This window comes from Lissotriton helveticus, chromosome 5_1 (genome assembly GCF_964261635.1).
Source record: "Lissotriton helveticus chromosome 5_1, aLisHel1.1, whole genome shotgun sequence".
Taxonomy (NCBI): domain Eukaryota; kingdom Metazoa; phylum Chordata; class Amphibia; order Caudata; family Salamandridae; genus Lissotriton; species Lissotriton helveticus.
Window position 1 is genome coordinate 1,219,482,744 of NC_136065.1, and position 23,754 is coordinate 1,219,506,497.

Sequence of the window (23,754 nt, forward strand, 5' to 3'; positions counted from 1 at the left end):
TTTTACTTAAAATAACATCAAGGACCATCTAAAATTTCAATGTTTTCTTCACTCATGTTCACTTATTGATAAGAGAAATTAAATAAAGGTGATCTTGCTCCTTAAATCTTCTTTTATATCGCAGATCCGGATCCCATTCAGGAACTTACCTATGATCTTCGCTGCCAGTGTGATGCCATCAGGGTGACTAAGACGGTGCGCCCTTTCAGTTTGGCTTGCTGTCCTGTGAGTGAGAACTCTGTGGCGCTGATGATCAGTGATGGACGGGTTATGATTTGGGAGCTGAAGTCCTCCATCATGGGTCGGAACAACCGGACAGGGTAATTCTATTATGTCTATTTTGGATCTGAAATGTATTTTGCACGTTTCTATCCGACATCTTGTATGATTATTAAATACCTGGTTCCACCTTTAGAAGCTGTGGAATAGGTTCTGCTTAGAGCCTGCAAGATACCTTGCACAATGAAGGCATATTCATTACAGATTGTATGCTTTTCGTCCATAAAAGTTGATTACAGCCTTCATTGTGCACATTATAGAAATAAGAGTTGATTGCTATTTGGTTAAGTTCATTTGAACAGTTGGTACACCCTAGTCGAAAACATCTGCCCTACGGTGTTGTACTGGAATTATACCTCCCATTACTGGCCTCCTCGGAATTAAGTAGGTCCTCAAGATTGAGTCCAAGGTCTTTTAAAGGAAAACAATCTGTTTAACTAAAAGTGAACATTAATACAGCTTTCCGTTTGTTAAGCATGTGCTTTAGGTTCGATTGACAAAATGCCATGAATTAAGGGCAGGCTGATGCATGTCCTAAAGGGAACAGACATTTTCTGACAGATGGGTGTTAATAAAACACTGGTCGAGTTGGGGTAGTCACTCACATGTTGTGTATAAGCTATTTTATCTCCTGCTCAGCCAGTCTTTTTTAAATGATTTCTGTTCAAATAACTCTAGTAAGTAGACCATGCTTGGCAGCACCAGTTATTGTGATGGTAATTTGCGATTGCTTTGAAAAAGATGCACTAAAGTGCATTTTTCAAAGTCACATTTTACACACGCACATGCCCTTGAAAGACCTCATTTTTCCCTATTTCTGAGTGTGTTGGAGGACGAGGTGCTATTTATCAGAACTTATTAGATGCAATAAATAGTACCTATCCAGAGTTTTTGGAGAGCGTCATGCAGATTTTCGTACTCTAGGTACCAAAACTAGCATCTTACGAGTTAAATTCTGATAGGTTTGACCAGCCAGAATTTAACGAAGGGTGAGTTATTTAATATATCCAGTAGTTACCGGCAAATAACACCCAACTCAAACTGGTTAGTGCAAGGGTCCTAAAACACAGACTCGCTTATAATCATGACCTTTGAATGTCCATGTATAGTCATGAGAAATGTGCTCATGTGGCTGCAAGGAAGAATGCCCGGTTACTCACCGGTAATATCCATTACTCCGAGTCCTGGTCTCCCCGTCCCATTCCTTATACGTGAGCAGCTAGTCTGCTCTACAGAACCCCTACCTAGCTGAGCTGTTTGCACTTCCCCCTTATGATGACGTCACCATCACGTGACTATAAAGGGGGAAGTGCATCCACTAAACATCCTGAGAATACCAAAGAAACCCCGAACGAAAAACAGACAATCACCCAAAGAAAACCCAAACCAGGGAGGGAGGGAAGGGCTCAGGAATGGGACGGGGAGACCAGGACTCGGAGTAATGGATATTACCGGTGAGTAACCGGGCATTACCTCCTCGTCCAGTCTCCCCGTCCCATTCCTTATACGTGAGCCCATACCCAAGCACACGGTGATTGACAGAAAAAAACAGACCAAAACAGGTTACGATAAAGTAAACAGGTCCATTTAATTCACAGAAAACAGTACATGTCAGACATCATGCACCGCAGAAAGGACAAGAGCCCCAAAGGCAGCAGAGGCCGCCATCCCCAACTGAAGCCGGTAATGGGAAACAAAAGTATGGGGAGAAGCCCAAGTGGCAGCATTGCAAATGTCCCGCAAGGAGGCCCCCTTAAACATGGCCCAGGAGGACGACACGCCCCGAGTCGACCGACCCTGAACAGAGGAAGGCAGAGGACAGCGGGCAGACTCGTAAGAGGTAACCACAGCACCCCGTACCCACCGAGACAAGGTGGACAAGGAAGGACGAAGCCCCATCCCCGAGAGGCCATAGGTGACGAAGAGGGAATCAACCTTCCGGAACGCAGCCGAACGATCCAAGTAGATGCGAAGAGCCCTCAGCACATCCAAAGAATGGAGGAGCACCTCCTCAGGAGAGGCAGGAGCCGGAAAAAACACAGGGAGAACAATATCCTCCTGACAGTGAAAGGAAGACACCACCTTAGGGAGAAAGAACTGACTCGGGCGGAGAATCACCTTATCCTCACAAAAGCGCAAGAAGGGCGGGGAAGCCATCAGCGCCCCAATCTCACCAACGCGCCGGCCAGAGGTAATGGCCACCAGGAAAATAACCTTCGCAGAAAGGAACTTCAGGGCCACAGAGTCCAAAGGCTCGAAAGGAGGACCCGTCAAAGCCCGCAGAACCAGGGGAAGATCCCAAGGAGGCACAGGAGAACGGGAGACAGGACGCTGAAGCAAGAAACTCCGCAGAAGGCGAGCCACCAACGGGGGAGACAGAGGTAACGGAGGAACCCCGAAAAGCAAGAATGGCAGCCCACAGAGCCCTCAGGGAAGAAACAGCAAGACCCAGGAGGAAACCATCCCGGAGGAAGTCCAACACCCGCACAGCCTCACAGGAGGCAGAAGAGAGACCCTTCCCAAGGCACCAAGAAGAGAAATTCTTCCAGTGACGGGCATACGATCGTAAAGTGGAAGGACGCCGAGAAAGCTGAAGACAATGTGCAACCTCCACAGAGCAACCCAGATCCAGCAAACTCAACCTCTCAAGTGCCAAACCCCCAGCCGGAGGCGACGCAGGGAGGCAAGGCCGAGAATAGGAACCCGCAGAGGGGAGGGACACAGTGGAAACCTCCAATGAGGGCGAACAGAAAAGGCCAGCAGAAGGGGGTACCAGGACCGCCGAGACCATTCCGGAACAACCAGGAGAACCTCCGCCCGATCCCAACGAATCTTCCGGAGGACCCTCGGAATTAAGGCAAACGGAGGGAAGGCAAACAGCAGACCCTCCGACCAAGGAATCGAGAAAGCATCGGTGGCCCATGCCAGCGGAAAGGGAACGATGCTGCAAAACAGAGGAAGAAGGGCAGACTCCTCCGAGGCAAAAAGATCCAGCCAAGGAAGGCCGAACCGGAGGACAATCAGATCGAAGAGAACCGGGGACAGACAGATGGACACCGAGGACGGGAACACCCGGCTCAAAGAGTCCGCAGGCCCATTCTCCGTCCCCGGAAGATAGACCGCCGTCAGAGACAAGAGATTCGACTCGGCCCACAGGCCGATCTTCCAGGAAAGGAGAAACAGGGCACGACACATGCCCCCCTGGTGATTCACATAAGCACGAACCACCTGATTGTCGGTCTGCACAGAGACTGCCCGACCCCGAAGGAGAGGAGCGAACCAAAGAAGAGCCAACCAAACCGCCCTCAACTCCTTCCAGTTCGACGACTGGAGGGACTCGAAGCTGGACCACCGACCCTGAGCCTTGGAGGCACCCAGAACGGCACCCCACCCCAGAGTACTGGCATCCGTGGAAAAAACGACCATGGACCGAGGAGGAAGGAGATCGAACCCCCGGGAAAGAGAGAGAGGGGACAACCACCACTGGAGATCCGCCCGAATCCCCGGAGTGACAGGGATCAGAGTCTCGTAGTCCAAGGAGGCAGGATCCCAGTGCGACAGGACATGATGCAACAGGGGATACAGATGGAGCCTGGACCAAGGAAGGAGATGCAGAGTGGAAGCCATCTCCCCCTGACTCCGCAGCCAGAGACGGGCAGACACCCGGGACTGGGACAGAAGCCAGGAGAGGTGACGAAACAAAGTCAACTGGCGCTCCTGCGAGAGAAAAACCATGTCCAAGTCCATGCGGAAGAGAGCCCCCAGGAACTTCAGGGACCGGGAGGGCACCAGGGAGGATTTCCTGTGGTTGATAAGGAGCCCAAAGGACCCCAGCAGAAGACACACCTGGTCCACATCCGATAGAGCCTGTGAAAAAGAAGGAGAGACAATCAACCAGTCATCCAGGTATGGAAAAACCAGAAGACCCCTGGAATGAAGGATACCCACCAGAGGGGCCAAGAGCTTGGTGAACACCCTGGGTGCCGAGGAAAGGCCGAAAGGGAGCACCCGGAACTGATAGTGAAGGGTCCCCACAGCAAATCGGAGAAAACGCTGGTCGTCCGGATGCACAGGAACGTGGAGATAGGCATCCATGAGATCCAGTGACGCCAGGAAACCCCCCGGCAGGACCAGAGGAAGGATGGACTGGAGCGTCACCATCTTGAACGGACGATGGACAACAAAGCGATTGACCCTCTTCAGATCCAAAACAGGTCGAAGATCCGAAGTGTCCTTCTTGGACACCAGGAAGAGAATCGAATAGCAACCCTGGCCCCTCTCCAGCGGAGGAACCTCCACAATAGCCCGCTTCGCCAACAGGAGCTGCACACCTGCCAACAAAGCATCTCTGGGCAAAGGAAGGCGCGGCAGGGGAGTCCGAACAAAACCCGGAGGAGGAGGAGAGGAAAACTCGATCCGGCATCCTTCCGAAACAGTCCGAACCGCCCAGGCATCCGGAACCGACAACCACTGGGCGCGGAAGGACTGGAGGCGACCACCAACCGGCAAGGGCAGACAGTCATTGAGAAGAGGCGGAAGCAGGGGCGGCAACACCTGCAGCGGCCCGGGGCTTGGCACTTCCAGGGGCCCCCCGGCCACGACCCCTGCCACGAAAAGGGCTGAGAAGCGCCACGAGCAGGAGGCCCAAAAGCGCGACGATAACCAAATCCACGCCCCCCAGAAGGAGGACGGACCGGGGCCACCAACTTGCGGTTCTCCGCTGACTGCTTGACCATGCCCTCCAGCTGAGGACCGAACACCTTCGAACCCTCAAAAGTCAATTTAAGGAGAACCGACTTCTGGGAAGAGTCCGCCTTCCAGGAACGCATCCAAATATGACGACGGGCAGCGATGGAAGCATCAGAAGCAGCCGCCGCCGCCCCCAAATTGTCAAAGGAAATATCCGACAGGTACCTAACCTGTTGCTCCATCAAAGACAAAAGAGGAGTGGCATCCTCGCCGTCCTGCAGCAAGACCGACAGGGACTGGAAATCCTTAAGGAGCGACTGAACCATATAGTTGGAATAGGCAGTCGCACGGACGGAAAAATTGGAAGCAGCATAAGAACGCTTCACAGCACCCTCAATCCGCTTATCCACAGCGTCCGCAGGCAAGGCGTCCTCAGAAACGACCAAACCTTGAGTAGAGAGGCCAGCCATCAGATTATCCACCTTCACAGCCTGAGGGAACTCAGCAGAAAAACCCTCCAGAGGGCAACGCCGAGACAGGAAACGAGGAAAAGCAGACTTATCCACCTCCCGCCATTCGTGGGATAACACCTTGCGAATAGCACTGTGCAAAGGCAAAGAATCCGGAACAGGCTGAACATATTGCGTGAAGAAGTCATCCTCCAAAACATCAGCGGCAGGAGGAGAGAACCCCAAATTGGACCGAACATGTGCGAACAGTTCAGTGAGCTCAGCACCCTGAACAAAACGGCCACGCACACCCTCATCCTCCTCAGGACCCAAGTCATCCTCAGGGTCAGCCTGCGGAACCACAGAAACACGAGGCCTTTTGGGAGGAGGAGCAGCCGCATCCCTAGCCAGGAAAGCAGCAGACACAGCCTCGCTGACAAGGAGGCGCAAGGCATCTAGAGGGGCCGCAGAAGACGAAGCCGCAGCATCCATCACAGAAGCAGAAGAACAAACACCACACCAACAGGCAAAATCAAGGACAAAAAAACATCCAAGAAGGACCTCATATATACAGGTCGAGGACCCGAACACCTGTGGCAGGAAATTCAACCGGCCGGTACAAAAGGCCCAGCCAGCAGCCAACACGCCCCCTAATTGCACATCTGAGAGGCACAACACAAACACCACCAAAAACCCCTGCCCGCTAAAGCAGGGCGAAAAAGGACCGGAGACCACCCAGGAACGGCCGCTGGAGCAGGCCAACCAGAGCCCGGTGAGTGGCGGCGAGTGTGAAGAGCAAAAACGGCCGCTAACGCGAGCCGCGTGAGGAAAGGAAGCCCCAAACAGAGACGGCCGCTAACGCGAGCCGCGTGAAGAAAGGGAGCCCCAAACAGAGACGGCCGCTAACGCGAGCCGCGTGCAAGGCAGAGCCCCCAAAAAGGAGACAGCGCGGGGGAAAGGCAGCGCGAGAAAAAAAGGCGGCCGCTAGAGCTCGCCGCCACACCTAGAAAGGAATAAACAGCAGGGAACTCACCAGATACACAGGCAGCCCCCGAACAGCTACAGCCAGGAAACGCGGTCGTAGATCGCAGAAAAAAAAGAACAGGATGTTTAGTGGATGCACTTCCCCCTTTATAGTCACGTGATGGTGACGTCATCATAAGGGGGAAGTGCAAACAGCACAGCTAGGTAGGGGTTCTGTAGAGCAGACTAGCTGCTCACGTATAAGGAATGGGACGGGGAGACTGGACGAGGAGGTAATGCCTTGGTACGTTGTAGCTTCTGGTGGTTCCCGCAGATGGTTTTAAAAAGCACCGATTGGCGCTGTGATTGGTTCTTGAGGTGTACTAGCCTGTGCTGGACATGGACTAGTACTTCATTGATGAAATAGCAATAGACTACCTCATTTCCCTGTGTTTTAAACTAACTCATGTTCATCACTCCAACCCATGATCCTGCGATCAATAAGTGTGTTGGTGCCTAGTCACTTTCCATTAAGTGATGGCTTCCCTGCATTTCTGGCACAAAGCTCTGAACCAGTAAGAACAGTTTAGTCAATAGAGGCAATCTGGGATCAGATTACCCTTTAGTATTTATCGTCAAAATAAGAGTCTTTGTCTTTCTTTCCCTATTCAAATTAAATGGCAAATTTGGTCAACCTAATGAGGTACTTGAACCTGCAGTTTGTAGGTGAATGCGACATTGATGCATTCTTCAAACACCAGAAGAACAAAGCTGTGAAATCCCTAATTGGACAAAATAATTTGGCACAGCAAGTAGTAGACCTGAATATTTAAACATGAAAGTGTCACCTCGGGACTTTCTTGGTAGCTTCCCAATTCAGAGCGACTCCCTGACCTCATAAAGAGGGGTTGCTGGAAAAAAGTTGTTTACTGTTTTATGTTCCTCCTTGGATGTAATTTCCAGTTTTATTTTTTTTATATCATGTGCTCCAGTCTAATGTCCCGCTTCTGGGCAAACCAGCATCGTTCTTATTGAGCCAATAATTATAACGGGGTTTTCAGGACTGACTGGGCTCGGCCACTGTCAACTCTCTAGCCAGAAAAGTGCTTTATTTTTTGGGCATGTCAGCTGCACATAAAGATATATATCAACATGTTATTTGGTAGCCAAGTGTTTCTACTTTGTTTCACTGTAAAAAAGTGTACAAAAATAAAAAGAATGTTGTTGGAAGAGTAAATGATAGGTAGCCTGCTACACGTGGCCAGAATTCAATGTTTATAATTGGAGTCTATTTCTCTAGTATAACTCATTTTATATAAATATCTATATGCATTTAATAACGTAGCACACATCTTCTTGATTCTGTGTGTGCGACCTTGTCCAAATAATAAAATGAAAACATAACGCTCCCACAGCCTGTTGTTAATTTTTCTGCTTAATCATTTCACAGATCTAAGTATAGATGTTGAATCTACTGTTGACATATGTTCTTTTAAAAGCGTGTATTTATCTAATTTTCTGAACAGAAATGCAAGTGCAAGTCCGTTATTTTCTCCGGTGTCATTTTGTGGCATTCCCATTGGCTCCTCGCAAAACAGACTCCCAGATCTGTCGCTGGATAGCATGATTGGTAAGTGCATGCCACAATCTGCTTACTATAATGCATAGTTTTGGAATCGCCTTTCGGGGGGGGGGGGGGGGGGCGGTTTGGTTGTGTGTGTGTGTGCGTGTGCGTGTGTGCGTTTTGTGTATGTGTTTCGTGTGTGTGTGTGTGTTTGTTTGTTTGTATGTCCCATGCCACAAATGTACTTTTATTTTAAAAGGTTATTACAAAGGCAATAGAATTGTCGTGCACTCTCTTTAAGGTTTTATATGGATAGTGTTTTACACAAAATCTTACAGATTACAAAGTAGGCAAGGATATTACTGTTGATTACCCCTCTCACAAGCCCTGCGGGGTAGAAGATTTGCACTCTGAGAATCCTTTTATATTGTTTTGCCAACACAAAATGTATATATGGACAATGCCTGATGGCTTGTGATGGTGACAACCCGATAGTAAGGACTATGGGCCTTATTGGTTCAGTGCGAAAAGCTAAATCAATTTTCATAAGTCTGGTCTGTTTATAGTGAAAGTGCGCGACGTAGGTAGGTCTTATGTTTTAACTATGAAAATAATGTCAAACCAAAGAGTCTTTCAGAGTGGATTTTACTCAAGTGGAAAAGGCTGTAATTAGGTGATTGGCCACATTGAATCTCACAGAATACCTTGGTAGGCAAGACCAATGATTTGCAGTGTGAGAATCCTTGCTAGAACTTTTTTGAAGGGGGGGAGGTTCTATGTTATTTTGCCTTCTGTTTTATACATATTTGTATTGTTATGCTTAGTAGGTTTGCTGGGTGCATATTACAGTACTTTTTAGAACTGGGCTTTCCGCTGTTGTTGTCTGTCAGGCTGATGTAGTCAACACAATTCGTAAAAAATGCATATACTTAAAAAGAGGGGGTTTGAGTTAGCACTATTCAGCTATTGGTCTGCTTAAGTATCATTCACATTCTGCTTCTGTCTGAAATTGAGTGTGCCTCAGGGCCAGGGCTGGTGGGTCAGTCATTTAATTTTCCATTCTCTCCTCCAATACCCTCCTCCCCATTCTGTTCTTTCTTTCTTCTTTTATTTTTAAGAGTGCCTAGCAGTTCCGAGATTTCTTCAGACAATGCTACCAGCCCACTTGCTTGCCACTCATTTCATCTGCAGTGTGCGTCATCCCATGTGCCCACTGCTTCTAAAGTGGGTGGCAATCTTGTAATATTAATGCCCATATTGTATCATTTCAAGTTCGCCAGCGCGTCTCCTGTCAATGCACTGACCATGTTAGAACTTTAAAGGAATGATACCCTGTGCACAGGACCATGCCAAGATGGCCACCTATAGCTATGTACAATTTTTTAATTTATTTTTCGGTCAAGCATATGCCCAATACGTTTAGGTGTCATTGTTTCTTTTTTTCTACTTTTTCCTCTTTAATTTATCTTGACATTTATTTCCCCGGAGTTTCGTTATCTGATAGTGTCAGGAGGCTCCTTTGGGAGTGACAGTTTGCGCTCTATAAACACCACATTTCATTTCATTTAATTTCACATAGCGCAAACTTGACCCAAAGGTATCTAAGTGCTTTACACGAGCACCAGTTACCTTACACAAGGACACATTCCTTTTTGTTAGGCACGGGGAGATTAAGTGATTTGCCCAGAATCACAGGATGTTGAGCGTCATTGCCGAGCCTTGAACCCGGTTCCCCAGATTTGAGATCCTCAGCCCTAGCCTGTTTGGCCACATCCTCTCCCATTAATATGCTTGTTGAATTTGTGTGTGTGTTTTAGTGTGCATGGGTGAGGAAGTGAATAATAAAATTAGTGGGTTGATGAATGGATGCATGAGTGTAAGGATGAGTGACAACATGTATAAAGTGTTTTTCAGTGCATAAACTCACCAGTGATTGAAAAAAGCTCTTAAAGTCATGGGCCAAACCTGTTGGGATTCCCTGTGCTCTTTTCAAGTAGTATGTACACCAAGCACAGATTCTCAACTATTCTAAATATGTTGAATGTCTAATCAAGTAAGTCCAAAATTTACCCTTATTGTGTTTTATAACAATCCCTAAAAACAGCACGATGTAGGAATAATCCCTAGCACGATGTAGGAATAATCCCTTTTTTGATAGCTCTGCCTTTAGTATCTCTTTTTTACAAATGTTTTCCTTTGAAATAATTATTTTGGTCATTTGAGGCATTTTACTGTTCCTCTGTTCAATACTTGTTACAGTTAATGCCATTTTTCCTTATTGTTTTCTCAACACCTCAGGCCCCTATTATGATCAGACTGGGCAATGTGGAAATTTCAACAACGTTCTCCAATGTTTTGGTATTTTTTATGTTCGAAAGAAAGTCAATGTTGTCCTATCGGTTTGAATAAAAAGAAAGAGTAGTGCTAAGTACCAGTGCAGGGCCTCAGTTTGAGGGCATGCTCTTCAGTGTGAGACTGGTGTCTTCACTAGATTTGAGAACTTGCATAGCAAATCGGCTATTGTTCCCTTGTGCTTCTGCCAAGGTCCAAGGTCCTTTTGACCACCACTTTGAGATCTCTAACTGCAGATTCATGAGAGGCACCCACAATTTAATGTGCATCTAGTTCCCAAAATAGCACTTCAGTGTTGTAGAGGCACATAACTTTGACACTTGACCCCTGTGGAAGTCTTTAAGGCCCGGTGGATGCCTTAAATGTCATAATGGGGGATTTAGGGATATCTTCATGCATGATGGTATAATGTGAGGTCCACTGGATGTCGGCGATTCAGTCTGTGATTACTGCAGATATAGTCTCAAGGCTGTGAGGCTTGAAATGCAGCTGCTCACATGCCTATAACACAAGGCAGAAGTACCCCCATGTTCCCAGAGTGCTGGAAACTCCTAGAGATGGCCGGACTTAAGGTATGATTCTACAAGTTGATAATGCCATTAAGCATGGGCGGATTTTGCGGATTGGCAATCCGCGAACTTGCGTATTTACGGATTCGCAATCCGCGAAGATCCGCGAACTCTAGCGGATTTTTCCGTTTTTTGTGTTGGCGCGTGTTCGCGCCGATTTTGGGACAAGTTCGCAATTGCGAACTTACTTTTCGGCTTGCAACGGCCGCGACTATGTTGTTTCTACGTCTGGTTTATCATCACAGGTTCACAGCACCCTCTGTTTCACCACTGCCACCCTCTGGGACACCCATGCCACCCTCTAGTACATCCTCACAGGCACCTATTAGGTTTATTTATTACTGTAGATTATGGTGGTTGAAAAAAGCTAGCACACCTGCCCTTCTTCAACTGCCATCAATTAATTTGTGTTTCATTAATGTGTCAGTAATTTTGAAAGTTCCAGTCTGGCTGGCACCTGCTTCCTTCCTTATCTGTAATTTGCTTTTTGTTGCAGTGAAATTTTTTTTTTACAGGACCTTTATGGTGCTATTCTATGAGCCTGCTGTTTGGGTCATAGCAGGGTCATAGAATTGTTGCAAACTCTGGAGGGGCCCATCAGGAAGCACTACCTTGAATGTTACTAATGTTAAGTTTGAACTTTTGCACCTGCTCATTGCTTTCATTTTAGCTAAAATCGTTTTTTTTGCAATTTCGCGCGTTATTTGGGGCGCGAATCCGTGCGAGATCGATTTCGGAAGCCGCGAATACGTGCGAATACAAAATTGTTTTTGTTGCGACGTGTATGTTCGCGTGATCTTGCGCGTGTTCGCGAGGCGCTTCTAGCTATTCGTTTGCCAAGTTACCCTATCGGTCGTACACGGGCGCGGCCATCTTGTTGGCGTGACGTAATTCCGTTTCCGCCCGCTATGTGTAATCTCGCAAAGTGTGCTGCTCGCTAGTACAATTTCGCGCGTACTCGCAAGGAAAATCTCGCGCGAACTTACCCACGCGGTCGTGAACGGGCGCGGCCATCTTGTTTCTCATTCATTGCTATGGTTCTGGGCATGCTTTCTGTATCCTCTCTCAATCTCTGCCATCCTTTGCTTGTTTGAAGTTTTTTTGATCTAATTTTACTTATTATCTAACCCTCTATTTTTCTAGCTCTATATTTTTGTGTTTTCTGCAGCTTTTATTTACTTTTAAACTACTTTTTTAAACTCTTTTCTTTTCTTCTTCACTATTCTATTTCTTCTTTATCATTTAAGTTTATTTCTGCCCAGACCATGGTAAAGGGAGCCGGGAAGCACCCTGAGAAGGGGAAGGGTCCCGCACCCCGTGCCCGGCTCCCGTGCGGGCGTTTAAGGGGGGAGCAAGTGGTCCCGAGGGAGATCTTCAGCGCGGAGGAAGTGGCGGCACTGATCTTCCATGTCCAGCGCCGCCTCCCCAAGACTATCCTGGGAGGCGGCAAGATCGCGACCGGCTATGGCATCCGGGAGCGCCGCCAGCGGTGGGAGAAGGTGTGCCGGGCCATGTACAAGATCTCTGGGGTCCGGCGCACATATAACCAGGCCACCCACCGCTGGACCGATGTCATGGACCGGGAGCGGGACTTGCTGGACGCGCTCGGCGTAGAGGTCCCCGGGCTTGGTGAGTAGTAGTAGTAGTACATTTACTACTCTGTTTTATCCTGCTCTGTTATTTGCAAATCTTTGTTCTTTACCAAGAGCAATAATGCTGCCGATTACATTGAGGTAAATTATATTTCAAAATCTTCTATGCATTTCATTTTCAGGTGCACTGCTCTCCTTCTCAGTAGCCTTGCTTGCTACTATGCTTCTTTGTTTTGTATGTTGTGTTCAGAAGCATTTCATTGGCCTGAGAAATTATGTATGAGTGTACTGTAAAGAAAAGAACTGCGTAATGCTAGACAGTAAGGGTCATATTTTCAATTACCGGCGCATCCCTGCAAAGTAGCAGGGATGCGGCAGTAATTGTGTGCCATGCCACCACCACCCATTGGCCCAAAACGTCACAGAAGCCTTACGCATCTGTGCCGTAAAGGCAGCGCATTGCTGGAGTTGCGTGCCAACGATGGCGCAGCTCCAGCAATGCTCTGGGGTACCCTATCTCCCCAATGCTGCATCAAGCCGTACGTCGGCTTCAAGCGCGCAGGGTTTGAGTCATGCATCATTGTCCTAAAAATGACTGATTGACATCTTGTAGATTTCCCTCAGCCACTTTTAGGATTCGTTCCTGCGCAGGTACGCCCTCCCTTGCGCCGGAACGCCCCCTGATGGCGCAGGGCTTTACAACGTGATGCATCGCCCATATGCCCATATGTGTTTTTTTTTTTAATATATACGCCGCACCAACACCATGGCGAGTCTTTTGTTCTGCCGCTGCGTCAGAAAAGGCACGCAACAATGGAGGAAAATCAGCCGCAACTTCCGCAAGGGACTTATAAATCAGCCCCAACAGACTGAAGTCCAGTGTCCTTCCTTTAGACAGTCACATGGCTATCAGAAGAAATAGTGGCGGTGGTGGCGGGTGGATTGATAGTTTGAGTATTCACTGATCTGCAAGCAGGATGGACTTTGTCTGTCACGTGTTGCGCACTACTGCCTGCAGTGCCAGGCCTAGGCAAACCTCTTTAGTAGTCTGTTTATTGAGTTACATAGGAACTTTCTAAGTCAACGTTCCGCAAATCAGGCAATACGAATAACGTAGTATACCACATGAGATAGATCCCGTGGAATAGTTGTCTATCTATTTGCTATTTTTCCAAAATATGTTGTTATTGTTCTTTTGAAATGTTTGATTTGGTTGAAAAATCTCATCCATGTTTTATGGTTTTTCTTTCTTTCATGTTGTACATCAGCTCCCCCCAAGGGCAAGAGGACACAGGAGGAGGGTGCTGAGGATGCAGGCCAGGATCGGGCAGGCGAGGGCTCCTTTGCTGGCCCCAGTAAGTTTACATTTTACTAAACAGTACCTATTTTTTCCTAGCGTTCCTCATTCGATTTTTTCTAAATCGTCTTTGATCTTCTTGTAGACTGGATATAAATTCTTATCCTGCCTCGAATATGACTCCCTGTGGTATTACTAGACTATTCTTATTAGTCTGTCTGTGTAGCTAACTAAGATTGGACATTTGGCAATTCCATTGGACTCCCATTATATTCAGCAATACCTCTATGCACTGTCTCCTTACTGACTAGATAGTGTGGCAGAGTCATTCAGCTCCCGAAGTCACCGATTATAGATCCCCAATGATCTCTAGATTATCGTACGCAGGACAAGAGAGTAGTACGGAGTCACAGCACAGTCAAGAAGTGTCAGAGGCACTCATGCTTGCAAAAATTCCAAAACCTTTAGCTCATCCACTCTAGTCTAGAGGAACAAAAACCACAGAGTCTATTTAAGTGTAAAAGCTTTATTAAAAGTAAACACATTTATTAAAATCTACTTTGTCATAAAACTATTTAACTGTAAACGGAAAAGTGGTTAGTGCTGACGATTAATTGGACACATTTCTTGTGGTCGAGCCGAACTCTCACCTAGTTTGAACTTGATCCTGGTCGTGTTCTTAGGACTCAGGAGTCAAGCTTCTGTCTGTTAGGAGAAAAAGTGGTGCGTGTTAAAAATCAAAAGCAAGCATTCATCAGTTGTGCATAAAAGTGCAGCAAGACAACAGCCTTCCCTGGAAAATGGGACATTTTTACTATGGAGTAGACAGTCACAAATTATTACATTGTATTGTGTTTTTTTAACATTTCTCCTAGACCAAATATTATATAGTAGTGAGTGGTGTATTCTAACTTTCTTAAATGTACTTTGTAGGTGTAACATCTGGTGACGGGGCCAGCGCGGAGGTGGCTGTGTTGGACTTGGACTCGGAGGCCTCTGGGGAGGAGGCGGCGTTAGAAGAGCTGGTGGCCGTTCCTGTGGGGGATCAAACGGTGGTGGCGGAAACAGGTAAGCTATATATTCCTTACTTATTGAGATTGAAGACTGCATAGTGTGCTTTCTGCACGGGTGTATTACAATTACAAATCAACCAGGTAGTAGCCTCCTCGAAATGTACTTCGACTTAGCTGTGAAGTTTTTGGTGAGAAGAATCCCAATAAGTTCTTAGACGAACGTGATGGATGGGATGAACGAAAAGCGAAAGAAGGGTGTAAGTAAGTGGGACGCGAACTTGTATGATGGCTGGCAAAGAAGAACGATATGTGTTTGCTTGGACCCAGAGGTGGCTGGGAAGGAAAGAATATGGTATGGTGCATGGCTGGGTCAATGATGAAGCAAGGATGGGTGGAAGGACAGCAGCCTGGGTGGGTGAAACAGAAACTGTATGTGTGCGTATACTTTGAATGAATGGATGCCTGGAGCATGGTATTCTCTGACTCTTACATAGCAAATGTGTATCTAGAGAGAGTAGATGGTCGCCAGGTGAAGTAAGTGTTACCTTGAAGAGCATGTACCACCGCACCCGCACGTCCGTCCCAGTGCAGGGAAGGCAAGGAAAAGAAATTGTAAATGTGTCCAATACTACCATGAATAGTAGCAGTACTTTGTATTGCGTTTGCATTCACAGCATATATCTGGTTATTACGGTGGACACTCCGTACCTCTCTTAATAACTTTAGTTTACTTGTAGTACGTCATTCATGTGTGGGTGTATCACTGTGTTCACTCAATATTAAGCAAAGCACCTAAAGTCATCTCATCTGTCATTAAATACGTCCCATGTGAAGTGATAGATAATCAAATTAGTTAGCTTCTTCAGTTTCCTTTTCTAGTACTCATTTGCACTGTAGGGTGAAAGGTAAATTAATTAAGCAGTAGCCCTTGTAACAGAGTATTCTCAGTGCCACCCGTAATAGAAAAGTAATAGCTTCACCACCTGCATGTACTGGACCGGTACAGTAACGCAAGTCTGTCTCCATCATCATGGTGTGCAACTTTTTTTCTCGGGTGCAACTTCACTGTGCTGTGTCCATGTCATTCTGCCGGCTTGCATAAGATAACGTACCCATTTCCCTAAACAAGAGAGAAGAAGAAGAATAAGACTGGTGTACTGTCATAGTCGACTGTAATGGAAGTCCATAGTGGTCGTAGAATTAGTTCATTAAACTACCACTACTGTTAGAGCAAGGATGCAGAAGTGGGAGGTTACATAGATACTGTCCTCAATAGTTATGTACTGTGCTTTCAATTTGCTACTTGTACTCTGTGACCCAACTTTCGGCTCAATCACTTTGTGTTATTAATAAGGAGCATTGGTTACAGACTATGTCTTTCTTTCTTCATATAGTTGCTCCTTCCAAATCAACAACAAGGAGGGAGCAGGCTAGATTGGCCCGGCAACGGAGGCTGGAGGCCACAGTCGCCGAGTATCGGCGGCTGGTGGCCCTGGAGGAGGAGGAGGACACGCAGTCGAGCGGGGCAACATCTTCGACTGTGACCACTGCATCCTCCTCCGTGACTAAACCAGCGGGACCGAGCCGGGCTAAGAAAGCCGACCGCCACCGCCAAGCACCCGAAATACCAGCTGCCCCCCACAGGAGCTGCAAGGAACGCCAACGCCGCCTACGAGTCCGCATGTCCAACCTGGAGCAGGAGGTCCTGAGGTATAAGACCTTGGTTAAGGGCCTCCGCTCCGAGCTTGCCACCCTCCGCAAGGAGTATGATGCCCATGCCGCATCATGCACCAGCACCAGCACCCTCCAGTAGTGGAGTGTCCCTTGCCCTTTTTTTATAGACTTTTGGGGGGTGGGATTTGGGAGTTGGGATCGTTTTGGGACGTTTCAGAGACAATCGTTGGGGTTAGGGTGGGTGAGGGAGATTATTTTGTTAGGGATAAATAAATATATTTTTCAACTTTATCTGACCATACCTGTTTTTTACTGCTTTTCAGTCTGGTGGGTGGGGGGCGGGGGTGTAACAGTAACTTTGTTTTCCTGAACAGTCGTAGGACTTTAGTAGTACAACCGTCAATCTCTTGTCTACTCCGAAATAATACTCCATTATACTACCTCCCACCAAACGCTTATCTTACCTGTAATTTGTGTTAGAAATTAGGGCTAGGCCCAGGGCTGGCTCCAGGTGAAATGGGGATTAACGTTGTCATTCCTGGGCGGGTGACATTTCCTCATTGCGGTGTTACTAGTGGTGTGACACAGTGGCAGTTGCATGCCTATGGAAAAAAAGAAAACAAAACCTTGTTTGTACTCCTTACTGTAGCATTACAACGGTTACGGTACGATCGAGAAAATAGCAGGTGACAGTACACTAGAACAGTGCCATAATGTAGCCTAACAAATGGTAAGTTGCAAGTATAACTAGTACTTGCGTTGAATTTATTTGACATTGGCTACTACTACTAGAAGATATAGTACTGAAGCTGAGTAAGTCTAGAAGATATCCTCGTATTCCTTCACCAGCCTGTTGCTGCTATCACCTTATCCTCCCCAGCAAGTGTGTGGAATTATTGATGTCATTTTAGTCAGACATCAAGCAAAACAACACAGCCCGGGGGAAGAGGGTTAGGGTTTGTAAAATGGATGGGAATGGGGGTTTCTTTTTGGGTAGGTTTTGTTGAGAGAAGAAAAAAAAAGCAGAGCATGGACAAACAATAATTGAAGATACAGAGTTTACAGACAATCTTTGGTTACAAACTAAAGGTAAGCACATGCAGTCACACTCATAGAATAAAAGACAACAATGGATACTGTATCTGTATTGCGTATGTTGTTGGAGTTGTCCTGTTGAAATTGGTAAGTAAGTTGCATGCAGCAAACAATTCCTCTTATTGGCGGCACTCCTCCATTCCAGCTGACGCTTCGTCCATCAATGTGGTGGTGACCACTGACAGAAGAGACACCCTGTCCACTGCCTGCCTGGCGGATGTTGACTGAAACCCGGCCTGTAATTATTGAACGGAAAACAGGAAGTGCTATTACAATACCACTGATAAATAAATAAAAGGTATGTACGCTGTGTGGTTCAAAAAGTGACACTTTGATTTCCCTAATAGACAGTACAATATTTTTGAAATTGCGTGCTCTGTCTGAGTCACCTTTTTAAGGATCAATAAGTATGGCCAAAATATTATAGCGGATCTTTCCCCTCAAGGTGGGTGTACTACTGTGTTTTAGAACAAAATTTGACCTTCCCAGCAATGCTCCCACCAAGACCCTTACTAAAGCCAGTCGCAAAAATGTAGAAGAACCCAATCATATCTCCAAAAACGATGCCTAGCAGAAAAATGGTTACAAAACGTACTTTGAAAGTAACAGTAGACCCAAATACAGACCGTGGATTGTATTCAAACCACTTGCCTGCAAGCAAAAGTATCCATAGCCAGCATCGCTCCAACAGTGCTCTACAACAACAGAACCGCGTTGCAATCGAACCCCCCTAAACACATGCAATCCTGCTGCTAGGGCTAACCCTAACGAACCCTAACTTACAAAAAGTGCCAAAACTGGTGTTTCCTTATGGATTTTGTCCAACTAACTTCTAGCCGGTATTAGACCTTCCCAGGAATGCCCCAGGCAAGACCCGCCAACCCACCCGCAAAAAAACACCCGACACAACACCACCAAACAGCGAAAAAGCTAAATCTCATACTTACAATGTCTCTCGGCCTTCGGTCCAAACGCGGCGCTGTGCAGCTAGGTCGTCATCATCATCAATCATCATAACTCCTGTTTTCCACCACGGATTTCCTGAAAAGCAAATGCAATCAAGATTAGACTGTCGCAGCAGTGCTTCGACAGAGACCCCGGCCGCAACCCACCCACGAACAGCAGGAAGCCCCCCAAAACGCTACATTGAGCAAGATGTCTGAAGAAATGGCAAAAAAAAGGCTGTTCCTTATGGATTTTGTCCAAAACACTTGTATCCGGTATTAGACCTTCCCAGGAATGCCCCAGGCAAGACCCGCCGGCGCCAACCCACCCGGAAAAAAACACCCGACACAACACCACCAAACAGCGAAAAAGCTAAATCTCATACTTACAATGTCTCTCGGCCTTCGGTCCAAACGCGGCGCTGTGCAGCTAGGTCGTCATCATCATCAATCATCATAACTCCTGTTTTCCACCACGGATTTCCTGCAAAGCAAATGCAATCAAGATTAGACTGTCGCAGCAGTGCTTCGACAGAGACCCCGGCCGCAACCCACCCACGAACAGCAGGAAGCCCCCCAAAACGCTACATTGAGCAAGATGTCTGAAGAAATGGCAAAAAAAAGGCTGTTCCTTATGGATTTTGTCCAAAACACTTGTATCCGGTATTAGACCTTCCCAGGAATGCCCCAGGCAAGACCCGCCGGCGCCAACCCACCCGGAAAAAAACACCCGACACAACACCACCAAACAGCGAAAAAGCTAAATCTCATACTTACAATGTCTCTCGGCCTTCGGTCCAAACGCGGCGCTGTGCAGCTAGGTCGTCATCATCATCAATCATCATAACTCCTGTTTTCCACCACGGATTTCCTGCAAAGCAAATGCAATCAAGATTAGACTGTCGCAGCAGTGCTTCGACAGAGACCCCGGCCGCAACCCACCCACGAACAGCAGGAAGCCCCCCAAAACGCTACATTGAGCAAGATGTCTGAAGAAATGGCAAAAAAAAGGCTGCTCCTTATGGATTTTGTCCAAAACACTTGTATCCGGTATTAGACCTTCCCAGGAATGCCCCAGGCAAGACCCGCCGGCGCCAACCCACCCGCAAAAAAACACCCGACAACACCCCCAAACAGCGAAAAAGCTAAATCTCATACTTACAAGTTACAATATCTCTCGGCCTTCGTTCCAAATGCCGCGCTGTTCAGCTAGGTCATCATCATCATCAATCATCATAACTCCTGTTTTCCACCACGAATTTCCTGAAAAGCAAATGCAATCAAGATTAGACTGTCGCAGCAGTGCTTCGACAGACACCAAAAATTACACACAAACCCCCGGAACCCCGCCAAAGAGCACCTCAAAGGCAAGCAAGTCAGCAAAAACGGCAAGAAATTTCCACCTCATATTTGGTCCAAAACACTTTTGTCCATTATTAGAGCTTCACAGCAATGGGCCCAAAACCGTCAACTCACCCGCAAAGAAGTACAACACCCCCACAAGTGCTGAGTCTTTCTTCATTGTGCGTAATCCAGCACTCTGCTTGGAGGTAAATCGCAGTCTGGAGGAGGAGGATAGAGGAGCATGTTCTTCAGAACTTGTGAACCTGAGGAATGTAGACTGCGGCACCTTCAAATCAATAAGCAAACAAGTGAAGACAGTTCTGATGATGGTCTTGTTTTTGGGATTAGGTGATTAAAGTTTGAATTAAATTAACTGTGCAAAACAAAGAAAGAGAGACACAAAGCACACAGGAATAAAAGTGAATAAGGACGAAAAAGAAAGTTCTTGATTGATTGTCTCATTTTCAGGGCTCGGTGTCAGGGAATAAGAACAAGATTTCGTCATCATACTCTGCGAATTCAGGCTGGATGAGGTCAGTGGCACCGAACAGAGAAAAAATCCCCTCATCTACGTTGCTGTCCTCCTCGTCTTCATGTGGCGTGCTTTCTCGCACTTTGTAATCTGGTGGTATGAGGTGCTGATTCATCTTGATCATTGTCAGCCGCTCCACATTTTTGGGCGATAGGCGGCTCCGTTTGGGAGTTACAATGCCACCAGCAGCACTGAAAACACGTTCAGAAGACACACTTGCGAGTGGGCAAGACAAATAGTTTATAGCCAGGTTGTAGAGCTGTGGCCACAATTGTTTTTTGCCATGCCAATACTGCAATGGCTCCTCATTAAGAAAGACCACTGTTGAGTCATTCAGATAGTCCTGCACCATCGACTCAAGGTCATCAACTGTTCCTCCACTTTGCTTACTTTTTGCTGTGCCTGTGACATTTTTTCGAGAACCATACCCCATCAAACTTAGCCAATCCTCCTCCCCAGCCACTGTTAGTGTTGTCATTGTGTGTGGTGCAGATGATCCAGTTGCCGGTGTCTTTAACGGCTGAGAGGTCACTTGTGCCCCAGCCACAGGTGCAGAAGTGGATTCTTGTGACTGCGGATGGCCTGCTGATGCTGATGTACTGGCTTCTCCTTCAATAACCTGCCGTTCTTTTTCAAACCTCTTGGCTGACCAGGCTAACCAATGTTTGTACTTTTGAACATCTGCATCAGCGAAAGGAAAGAATGCGTTGTCTGCCAGCGCCTTTTTGTAGCGTGGATCCAGAATAGTAGCACAAATGTAATGCTGATCTGAGTTGATGTTTTTAAGACGTTCATCACCACGTAGGCGATGTAATAATTTCTCAGACAAAATGAAATGGTTTTGTTTTTTTTCATCTTTTTCAAACTCAGAAGAAACCGCCATCAGTTGGTGCTCCAGTATGCACAACAATGGGATAGCTTTTCCCAAATTACAGTCCTCCTGGCTGACTGCACGCGTGAAGAACTCAAAAGGACGAAGCATGTCTGTCAGGCTTTTAACTATGGCCCATTGCGCCTTACTCATCCGCAGGTCCTCCTTCTGAGATGTAGCCTCTGTCAAGAAATAGTGATCGAGTACCGTATACTGCTCATGCAGACGCTCAAGCATGTAGAAGGTTGAGTTCCAACGTGTTGCCACCTCCTGGATGAGTGCTTTCACTGGCATTCCACGTTGAAGTAGCAGTCTCCGCAGATGCTTCCGGGCCTTAAAAGAATGGCTGAAATGGTTGCACATTTTGCGGCAGGTGGCCATTACCTCGAACGCTGGACTCTCTTTATCACTCAAGAATTTTTGAACTACCAGGTTGATACAGTGCGCCAAACACGGCACTCTAACATAGCCACCCTCCGACATGGCCTTAACTACATTGGCGCCATTATCCGTGGAAACATAACCAATCTTGCGTTTTAGGGGGGATAGCATTGTCAAGACCTTTTTGTTAAACTCTTGCAAAAGGTTTTCTGCTGTGTGACTTTTCTCCAAGCCAAACATGGCTAGTGTTGCATGTTTCCGAGCAGCTTTGAAAACTTGGTCCGGGTCAACACCTGCGTTTAGCTTTGCTATAACACCTGAAAAAGAGACCCAGTGTGCAGTGATGCACATGTAATCATCGCCTGGGCCACTGGTCCACATGTCTGTTGTCAGATGTATTGTGTGAACAGCACTCTTCTGCAAAGCTGCCCCAATCGCCTGCAGCACATCTTCATGTAGTGCTGGAACCGCAACTCTGGCAAAATAGAACCGGCTCGGAACCTTCCATTTAGGGCAGAGCGTTGCAACTAATTCAAGAAAACCTACCGCTTCTACAAAAGAAAAAGGTAAAAGGTCCACAGCTAACATTTTAGCCAGCTTAGTGTTATACAGACGCGTCAGTGGGTGGTTGCGTTCATATGGCACCTCTGAAGTAAGCATTGTTCTAATATTGCCCTGGACCAAGCATTTACGGGCTGATAATGACTTCGTTGACCCAATTTTGCTCGCTGGTGAACTTTTGTGCGTTGGTGTCTCACTCGCTCCAACACTCTTAGTGTGCCTCACATTGGGTGTGCTGCTGAGAGGGGTACTGGGTGTAAGGGAAGTGTTTGACACGTCTTCTTCCTGCTCGTCAACATCAGATGAAACATCAACGTTTCCTTGATTTTGGCCTTTCTTGATCGCAGCTAGGTGCGCAAACCATTTGACAGCGTGCTTTCTCTCAAGATGACCACTCTGGCCGCCGGTACCATAGTTGCTACCTGGCTTACCACGACTAACTGCAAGCTTACAAAGGGTACAAATGGCAAACTTTGGATTTTTGGGACAAACAGTAAAGAAGTCCCAAACTGGGGACTTGAAGTGTCTGTGGGACCTGGAGGAGGCGGCGATACTGGTGGTGGTGGTCATGAAGCTAATGCCAGATGAAGTGGAGGATCTGGATTGGCCAACTTTTGTACGTTTTCCACTTTCACCGCCACTAATTAAGGTCGAGGTTGACGCAGGTCTCTTCTTGCCAGAAAGAAATATGGAAGCGGGACGAGTTGGTGTACTACTTAACTCCAATGATTGTGGTGTTTCCACTGCCTCCTCATCGACAACATCATCATCATCATCATCACGCGCAGCAGCTCTTCGGGCTAGGGTCAAAATGTCTGTTTGCTGCATGCCCGCTGGGGCTGCAGTGACCTTTATGATGACTGGGTCGTCGTTGGCAGAGTCTTCATCAGCAGCAGTATCCGCCACTTCTTGTTGAGCCTCATCACACTCCATAAGTCTGAGACTTTGGACGAGCTTCCTTTTACGCTTAAGTACCTTTGTTGGATCATGGTGTGCCTCACTCTCAGACGGCTGTGGTGCTGGTTCCCAAGTTTGATCCGTATCATCAGAAGGAGGTGTGCTTGAAGAAGATGTAGACACCACCCTTGATCTCTTCCTTGCTAGGGGTGTGGAAGACAATGAAGGATCATCAGGAGGAGTGGCTTCCTCAAATGATACCTCGCCTTGATTGTCGATTTCCTGATGTGCCCCTACTTCGGGAGGAACAACTATTGTGGGCACTTGTGACCCTCCATGCACCTCTGCTTGCGCATCTCCTTGCGCTGCCTCTCCTTCCACATGTACTTGGGCTTGTACTTGCACATGTGATTGTTGTTGCGGCTGTGGTTGTTCAACACTCGTCAGATGAGCTACAACAACCTGTGTTGATTGAGGGACATTGCTGCTGCTTTCTTGCGATGAGCCAACATCACTGGTCGATGGTGATTGAAGAACTATACTGGCTGCCTCTGCAGCACTCAAGGGCTTGGACTTAAGTTGGCGTGGTGGTGGTGGTGGCACTGAGCCCAATGGAGCGGGGGTGCTGCTGCCAGCTTGGTCCCCAGCAGATCCCGCTGCTGCTGCAGGCATACTTTTTTTTTTACTC

The 23,754-nt window shown here is 47.2% G+C and overlaps 1 protein-coding gene across 2 annotated transcripts in view; it reads left to right on the forward strand.

Annotated features, from left to right (window-relative positions):
• Positions 1–23,754, forward strand: part of WDR11 (WD repeat domain 11) — a 677,364-nt gene that overhangs the window by 162,493 nt on the left and 491,117 nt on the right. For both annotated transcript variants that reach the window (XM_078643933.1, XM_078643932.1), the window contains exons 8-9: positions 125–320; positions 7,907–8,010. In XM_078643933.1, the coding sequence (XP_078500059.1) occupies positions 125–320; positions 7,907–8,010 (300 nt within the window). The remainder of the gene's footprint in view (positions 1–124; positions 321–7,906; positions 8,011–23,754) is intronic.